This window comes from Gekko japonicus, unplaced genomic scaffold (genome assembly GCF_001447785.1).
Source record: "Gekko japonicus isolate JY-2015 unplaced genomic scaffold, Gekko_japonicus_V1.1 scaffold196, whole genome shotgun sequence".
NCBI classification, from domain to species: domain Eukaryota; kingdom Metazoa; phylum Chordata; class Lepidosauria; order Squamata; family Gekkonidae; genus Gekko; species Gekko japonicus.
Window position 1 is genome coordinate 60,340 of NW_015173129.1, and position 9,124 is coordinate 69,463.

At 48.8% G+C, this 9,124-nt stretch overlaps 1 protein-coding gene across 1 annotated transcript in view; it reads right to left on the bottom strand.

Moving 5' to 3' along the window:
• EIF3B (eukaryotic translation initiation factor 3 subunit B) overlaps positions 1-9,124 on the bottom strand; it is a 35,827-nt gene that overhangs the window by 2,411 nt on the left and 24,292 nt on the right. The window contains exons 14-19 of the mRNA XM_015422074.1: positions 7,962-8,084; positions 6,298-6,376; positions 5,123-5,261; positions 3,362-3,487; positions 2,834-2,911; positions 712-820 (exon numbers count right to left, since the gene is read on the bottom strand). Coding sequence (XP_015277560.1) covers positions 712-820; positions 2,834-2,911; positions 3,362-3,487; positions 5,123-5,261; positions 6,298-6,376; positions 7,962-8,084 — 654 coding nt within the window. The remainder of the gene's footprint in view (positions 1-711; positions 821-2,833; positions 2,912-3,361; positions 3,488-5,122; positions 5,262-6,297; positions 6,377-7,961; positions 8,085-9,124) is intronic.

The following is a 9,124-nucleotide window of genomic DNA, read 5'->3' on the forward strand; positions in this document are numbered from 1 at the left end:
TCATCCACACAGCATCCATTCCAAAACCCCTCCCCCTCTCTGTCACTCACCAATCACACAACTTGCCTGTTTCAGCATTCTAGATTGTCCCACACAGCCATGCCAACCAACTTTTAAACACACACACACCCAGTAAAACATGGAATCGTTACAGGCTGGTTTGCAAAGCAAGCAACAACAATTAAAAAAACAATGGATTTCAAACATATTAACAATCGTATAACCTAGGGTAGAGGCAGTGCCGTGGAACAGGAGTAATAATGATAATGGCAATAGCCACAAATTTGAACTTTATTAACATCAGTTTGAAAGTGGAATTTAAAAGCCAAAGTAGCACGATCAACAGAATGGGAGTCGACAAAAACCCTTTTACAGTAATTAAGATGGCAAATGGAAATCACTTAGACAACGCAGTGCATAAAAGACAACTGGGGGAGGGAGGAAGTGGACTAGAAGCCTTGGCCGATGCGCGCCTTTATCTGGTGCCAAAAAAAACCCGGCCACCAAATGAACTGCGAGGGGGCGTTACACATCTGGTGGTGCCTCTAGCAAAAAGGCCCCGCTTCCAATGCCAACCCATCAGAACCCAGCAGGAAATAAAGTAAGGCCTCCATCTTAATGGGCGAGAGGAAATGCGCAGGGGTGAGCGTCTCGCTCTCAAGCCCCGTTGGGCTTTCAAGGGGGATACAACTGGCCTCCCGTCCCACTCACCTCCTCGTAGCTCCAGCCGCTCGTTCCTTTGCTCCATGTACAGCTCCTGCGCCATCTTTCGGTATTTCTTGAACTCCTCCATCATTGTCCGCCTCCTGTCAACCAGCTCCTGCAGAAAAAGACGCCCCCCCCCGTGAAGCCTTCATCGACAGCAACAAGAAACTTCCCTGACGGCAACGGCTGTGAATAAGCTGCCTCCCTCTGAGGCTCCCCTTCTAAAACTCGGGAACGGACACAGAGCCTGCTTGTTTCGTGACTGCAGAGGTTACGGCTCTCGCTCCTCGCTGCAGTGGTGCTCAAGGGTTAACAACTTGGGTAGTTAAAATTACTGAAGTTTCTTACTTGCACTCGTAGCCTGCCTGTTGTTGGGAACAGAGATTCCTGTATTCTCCTTGAACCATCTTTATTGGTTCAAGGCAGAGGTGAAGTTTAGGGATTGCTGCTTTCCAATGAGTAGGACTGTGAGAACCAGTGAGGGAAAACCATAATGTCACTTCCCTTCAAGAAGATTTATTGATACATGCCATGTTCTGGCTTAAGGGGCTGCGGTGGATCAAGTGGTTAAGACACTAAACTGCAGACTGGACAGTCAGTAGTTCAGCAGTTCGAGACCCGAGTGCCGCAAGATGGAGTTAGCTCCCGTCTCTGGCCCCAGCTCCTGCCAACCTGGCTGTTCGAAAGCATGAAATTGCAAGTAGATAAATAGGTACCACTTCGATGGGAAGGTAACAGCGTTCCGTGCGCCTCGGCGTCTAGTCATGCCGGCCACATGACCCATGGAAACACCTCTGGACAGCGCTGGCTCTTCGGCTTGGAAACAGAGATGAGCACCACTAGCTTTCGAGCAAGGGAAACCTTTACCTTCACCTATGTTCTGGCTTAACTGGAGTCATCAGAAGGCCACAAGAGTATAAACTGTAGGGGGTCAGTGGGCTTAAAAAAACAGGGGGCGCCACCGTTAATAGGGCTTTTGTGCATTAAGGAGTGATGTGTACCCAGTCTGGTGCAGTGGTTAAGTGCACGGACTCTAATCTGGGAGAACCGGGTTTGATTCCCCTCTCCTCCACTTGCACCTGCTGGATGACCTTGGGCAAGCCATAGTTCTGACAAGAGCTGTCCTTGAAAAAGAGCAGTTTCTGTCAGAGCTCTCTCAGCACCGCCTACCTCACAGGGTGTCTGTTGTAGGGAGGGGAAGGGAAAGGAAGTTTGTAAGCCACTCTGAGACACCTTCGGGTAGTGAAGGGCGGGGTGTAAATCCAATCTCCTCCTCCTCCTCCTCTGTATGCTGGAACCCTACTTTTTTTGTCCTGGGTTCCTTACGGTTGTTGTTAAGTATCTATCTTGCCACGGAGAAATCTTCAGCTGTTAGCAGTCGCTTTTGGCGTTAGGAGTTATGTGGCTCGGGTTAGTAGTAGTAGTAGTAGTAGTAGTAGTAGTAGTAGTAGTTGTTCTTCCATACTGAAGTCTGAAATTTTGTACTGTGTTTTTTTAAAAGCTTTCCCCCCATTTAAATAAATCTTATCGCATTTTAACGGATGTAGCATAGCAACATCCTGGAACCTTCATGTTTCCTGGCAGGCTTGCCGGGGTGTTAGGGGTGCCTGTATTGTTCGCTTGGTCTGAGGCAGCACAACTACCTGGGGGGAGCAGTTACTTCTCAGGGAATAGTTTGGACCTCAGTGGCCTGGGAAACCTTTACCAGTGACCTTTTACTATGTCATAGTTTCGCCCAGAACAATATCTCATCAAGAAGGGACGGGACATTTGCACAGACTGTGATGCTGACGTATAGAAGCACTGCTCAAATGTTCGTTCCTCCACAGGAGCAACACGTTCTGCTTGATGGACTTCCTCCACACAGAGCACCCCTGACCCCCACGAAAAGTTGTCCTTTTGCATGAAGTCCCTGCAAAAAAATGTTTATTTCTCTCTCTTTGGAGGACAAATCCATGCCCTGGATTCTGCACAATCAAACAAAGGAAACCTGGCAGTGGAAGCGAGGGCAATGGATACGATTTGCTGCGAGCAGCCTTTCAGCCATCCGCTTTCAGGGGCAACTCATTTTGTTTTTTATCCGTATCCCGCTTTCCTCCCTGATGGGAACCCCTAAGCCGCGGCCTACCTTTGACGCTTTGGATTGGCTCAGACGATCTTTCTGCTCAAAAATTTTGGAGTATCTCTTCAGGTCCTTCTTGATTTGCTGTAAACAAGGAAAAGGAGATCAAATAGGTGCCTGAAAGGCTCGAAGCAGGTGGCTTTTGAGTGTTCTGCAAAAGCATTATCACAGCAGCGTTTTGGGCGTGAGAGCTTCTGGTATTTTCTGCTGGCTTCTCTTCTGGCCTGCGAAGGGGCCCTGAAATTTAGATTTTCTTACATGTGCTTTGGACTCTAGATCCCAATTCCCTGTCCTCGACGGCAAATAAACTGCTATGGGGGACTTCTTGCTTTTGTATCCCTGATGTACTAAACACGGGAACCCCGCCCAGGCCTCAGAGAGCTTCCAACTGAGGAAGCAAAAACCCTCTCCCTGCAGAGGACTTGGGATGCGCCCAGAACACCGGCTGTCCACCTAGCCTCACACGCTATGCCCTGCCCACCTGCCCCCATAGAGCCCACACTGAGGAGCCGGACATCCAAAGGGACACAACACCTTTATTTGATCCTGGGTGAGCAAAGTAGGAGGCCGGGGTCTCCACAGCAACTGGCAGAACCGGTCTTTGTTATTCTTCTGGAGGAGACGGCCTTGGAAAGTCCACAGCCAGAAGGCGTTGTCCACCTAGGAAGATACTTCAGTCAAGCCATACAGGGGGCAACAATGCTCTTTCGCAACTGGAGCACAATGCTTCGTTCATAAGCCTTGAAATCTAAATCCCAAACAACCCCTTGACCCCACTGTGGTAGCAAGACAACGGAAAATGGCTTCTAAACTATGCTATCGGATATGCAAAAACAAGAGTTGGCATAAATATCTGAATTATGGGGAAAGCAAGAATCTGGACCCTGAAGGATAAGGACACCTCACAGTGAGTGCCAGAATAAAGACAGTCTGGAAATGCTAAGTTATCTCCTCTTAGTTACTCCTTCCAAATGAGCTTACAGAAGAAGAAGAGATTGGATTTATACCCCATCCCTTCACTACCTGAAGGAGTCTCAGAGCGGCTGACAGCCTCCTTTCCCTTCCCCTCCCCACAACAGACACCCTGTGAGGTAGGTGGGGCTGAAAGAACTCTGACTGAGAACTGCTCTTGAGAGAACAGCTCTGAGAGAACATTGTGACTGACCCAAGGTCACCCAGCTGGGTGCATGTGGAGGAGTGAGGAATCAACCCCGGTTCTCCCAGATTAGAGTCCACTGCTCTTAACCACTACACCAAACTGGCTCTATAGAGAAAGTGGAAGAACAGAAGTAATAAAAATGTATCAGATATTGTGGGAAATGGTACTCCAACGAAGCGACCCAAGGGGGAGAGGATGCAACACGCATGAAGTACACATGAAGCTGCCTTATACTTGATTAGACAGACCACTGGTCCACCAGGGTCAGTCGTCTCTGCTCGGACGACCAGTCGCTCTCCAGAGTCTCAGGTCGAGGTCTATCGGCCTCACCTACAGCCTCCTTTTCCACTGCAGGTGCCTGGACTGAACACTTGGGACCTTCTGCCGCAGCCCTTCATGCGGAAGATTCCCGGCTGCGTCCCTGGCAGGGAATGGAGTGGAAGACCCTTCCTCTGCTTGAGACCCTGCAGAGGCGCTGCTAATCAGAAAATCAGTAATCTACCTGTTACTCTGGAGGCTGTAGTTTTGGAAATGGGCTTACTTGCAATTGACAGTGTATGTACTAAAACACAACTTGCTGTCTTAATTGCTGTTGCTAGAATATCGATATGCCCAATACTGGAAAAAGAAAGGGGCCCCTACCCTACATTGTTGGCAACATAAGCTATGGGAATACTTTGTACATAGCCAAATTGCAAAAAAATGTAGCAAATAAAAATGTACAGAGTAAACAGAAGTTGTTCCATGTGGTTTGGTCTCTGATTATAGATGGGTAATGAAATAGTTCCAAAAAACATGTATTATAACAAGATTCTGTATTTTTTGTTGTTAGCAACTTTGTTGTTAGGGTAAATGATAGATTTACTGTCCTGCATCGCTGTATATTTTGTAATCTGGCAATATGTTTGGCATTGTGTAGAAAAGTATTGTATTAGTATTCTGTTGAGATGTTAATATAAATAAAATTAATTAAAAAAGAAGAAAAGAATACAGAGCTGGGGGGGGTGTTAACTCAGTAATGGCAGCTTGCCCCACCCCCCCCCCCCCCGCCACACACACACATACAGTTGTTTGTAAACTAAAATAATATTTTAGAGGAGAAAGGGGGGGGGGGAGAAAAAGGGTCTTGACGGTACCTTGTGACTCCACCAGGACACTGAAGTCACGAGGTATCGGCCGGTAGGATCCCATTCCACGTCCGAGGCTGTGTAATGTTCAGCGATGTTCATCATGGTGCAGTCGGATGTATCAACGAATGCTAAGGCACCGTTCATGCTGCAGAAGGAAAGACAACGTGTGTACTCTCGTGTGCGCGCTCTCTTTTAAAGTGTGTGAGGCACCCAAAAATGCCTTTGAGCCCTGTTTTGAATGGCCGGGAAGAAGGAAGAGGAGGGGGGGAGGGGGAGGAGGAGAAGGAGGAGGGGGGCGGGATTGGATTTATACCCCGCCCTTCACTGCCCAAGGGAGTCTGAGAACGGCTTACAAACTCCTTTCCCTCCCCCTCCCCACAACAGACACCCTGTGAGGTAGGTGGGGCTGAGAGAGCTCTGACAGTAACTGCTCTTTTTCAAGAACAGCTCTTGTCAGAACTATGGCTTGCCAAAGGTCATCCAGCCAGGTGCAAGTGGAGGAGTGGGGAATCAAACCCGGTTCTCCCAGATTAGAGCCCGCGCACTTAACCACCACACCAAACTGGTTTTCATTTTCCATACTGGAGAGCTGTACTAAAGACGCAGATTTTCTGATTTTTCAGAGAAAGCATCTGAAACCCTAGAGTGGAATCTGGTACCAAATTGAAGAGGAACAAAGTTTTCAGGGTATGAGCTCTCGAGAATCAAAGCTGCCTTCTGAAACCATCTGACATTCATTTATTTGCTATTAGGGAAAAGTTGCTTGTAAGGAATGGAAGACCAGCAGAGAAATTCAATTCTGCAACACTGCTTTAACAGTAGTGTCCTCTCTCACAGTACAGGCCAGTAATTATATTAAAGCGGCACAGGACTATTTGGTGAGCGGCTATAGCAGGCTCAGGCGGCGACCCATCTCATTGCTTCAAGTAGACCACAACTACACAAACATGATTAGTACCACTCACCAAGGGCTGATGAGAAAAACCTTTCCTCCCCACATCCTTAATATTTCTGGGTAAGACTGCCCTACCTCATAATGTATTTTTTTGAAAGAAACCAGATTTTCCAAAAAAACGTTTTTCTCTACAATGGCACTTTTATACAAATGACCATACAAACAGCAGAATATTCAAGATCCAAGCATTTGCGGCCCACATGCCTTCCCTGGAGATAACACTTACCTCCTGAGACCAGCCAACACCACAAACTGTCCTTGAGGACTCCAGAATATCGTGTTGGCTTGCTGCTTATCGAAGATTTCTGAAAACAAAACCCAAAGGAAATTAAAATGTGGAACAACTGAACTGTCTCCCTCCACACCTTTTCATTTTATGAAGTTAATTATTCTTCCTTAAATACAGCGATTCAATAGGCACCAGACATTCCACACACGCACACACACAGGGAATTTTAGAAGCCAGATATCGCATGGTTGAGATATATCATTGGAGAAGCCTTAGTATCCACACCAGGGCTGGCTCACCCGCTAGGCGAACTAAGCATTCGCCTTGAGCGTGGGCCGGCCCTTAGGGCGCCAAATTGGACCTCCCCCCGCCCCGCTCTTGGGGTCTGGGTGGCACCCTTCAGGTGGCACTGCTTGCGCCTGTCTGCGGGGAGGTGTGGAGAGGAGAGGCGGCCCTCCAAGAGGGAGTGGAAAGATTCTCAGGGTCCTCGATTGGGCCGCCGCACGTCTCTTCCTCCCGGGGCTGCGTCCCGGATCCAGCGCCTTGGATGGCTTCCCTTGGGGTCTCTTATTGCACACGGTGTTGGAGATGGTTTCTAGTCCCTCGTGTGAATGGGCCCCTGCAGGGGGAGGTGCGTTGAGTCATGCGTGAAAACACCCTGCTGGCCCCAGCGCTGGGTTGCTATCTGACCGCACCCTCCCCGCCGCCACCGGGACCGAGAGCTTCTCCCCTGCTGCACTGGTTGCGTGAGCTTTCGTTGTGGGCTGGGCCCAACCAAGGGCGAGGCTAGCTTGTGGCGCCTGGCGCCCCCCCTCCCCGATGTGTTTCTGGGAGATTTCCAGGCCCCACCGGGAGGTTGGCTCACATCTTTGGAAACCTGAATTCAGATAAACCTGAGTGGCCTTTGTATGGACAGAGCAGGGGAAGCAGATTCCAATACATGAACCAGGAGGCAAGAGACACAGGAACTATGCTCTGTGCAAAGTTGTTGTCGATGCAATGGCATGATTCACATTTTCTTTTTAGGCATCAGCGCGCACCATCACCATGGAATGGGTACTGACACTCATACACATGGCTCCTGGCTCTTAGTCCCTCATTCTACTGATGTTCCAACATGAATAAACAGCTTTAAAAATGGATTAGACAGATTCTTTCAATGGCTACCAGCCACGGTGGCTGAGGGGAACCTCCACATTCAGAGGCACTAAGCTTCTGAATCCCAAAGCCAGGAGGCAGTACCAGGGAAAGGCCTTGGCCTCTGTGCCCTGCTGTTGTCCCTCCAGAGGAACTGGTTGGCCACTGTGTGAGACAGGATGCTGGACTAGGTGGACCTCTGCAGGATCCAGCAGGGCTCTTCTTGTGTTCTTATCGGGGGAAGGCCTTGTTGTTGGCCCTTCAGAGGAACTGGTTGGTCACTGTGTGAGACAGGATGCTGGACAAGATGGACCCTCACTGGTCTGATCCAGCAGGGCTCTTCTTGTGTTCTTATGTTTTATCATGAGGGCAGTACATTTGAGGACTTAAACCGCAGCTGTGCCTGTGCGCACGCTGATGCTGAAGCGAAGCCACATGGCCAGCAGGCCCTCTGCTTCAAAACCAGCTCTGAGCCAAACCCACTTTCTCCGGATAGCTCCCCCTCTCGGCTGAAACCCACTTACTGATGAGCTCGATCTTCCCGTTGCTCTTTACGTGATAGAAGGAGCAGGATATTCGTGGCGTCTCTCCGTGCAGCACGGCAAACTTGCTTCCGTTCGGCTCCCAGGCGAAGGCTATGATACTTTCTGGAGGAAGGGGGAAAAGAAAACATGCGTCGGCACAGTGACATTGGCGGAAGAAAATCTGATGCTGCAACTTGGGACAGAGGTTTGAGCAGATCCTCACCCCAAGCCACGAGGGAATGCAACACCACCTACATATAAAATTTAACACTGACAGAAAGAAAAAACCTCAGCTGGTCCCGCCACAAGGTCCTGGATGGTGCTTCCTTCTGCTATTATACACTCTCTGCACTACTTCTAGTCACAAGAAACTCTTTCTATGACAGCTCTTTAATCCTTCTTGAACCATTTAAGAAGGAGGAGGAGGAGGAGGAGCTTGGATTTATACCCCGCCCTTCACTACCCGAAGGAGTCTCAGAGCGGCTTACAAACGCCTTTCCCTCCCCCTCCCCACAACTGACACCCTGTGAGGCAGATGGGGCTGAGAGAGCTCTGCCCTTTCAAGGACAGCTCTGACAGAACTATGGCTTGCCCAAGGTCATCCAGCAGCTGCAAGTGGAGGAGCGGGGAATCAAACCCGGCTCTCCCAGATTAGAGTCCGCGCACACAGCCACTACACTACGCTTCACTGCATTTAATATCCCTGAAAACAGCATGCGGCTCTAAAGCCAGCCTTGCTGCACCCATGTTACCAAAGACCGCTGGTCTGACGTTCTTTCGTTCTTTCTTTTTTTGTATATAAACTCTCCTAAAAAGGAGAGAATTTTATTGCTTTTCATATCAGAAAGGAGGGAGGGTATATAGAGGGGTAAAGAAAAGGTAGAGTGATGCTTTCATTAGTATATTAAACTGTTAGTAATAGTAAAAAAAAATTCTTCTTTGGATTCATTGTGTTGTCAATCGTCTTTCATCTTCTCGGTTATAAACAGTTGTTAGTAAAAATTAGTAGTGTCCCACTGTTTCGCTGTTAGTAAAAAAAACTTTTCAATCGCCTTGCGGACTGATTCTTCTATCCTCGGGCTGGTTTCTCCTCCGAAAAAAACCAGGAAGGGTCCTCCTCCTCCTTCTCTTCTCCAACTTGTTAACTTCTCTTCCGGGTCTTC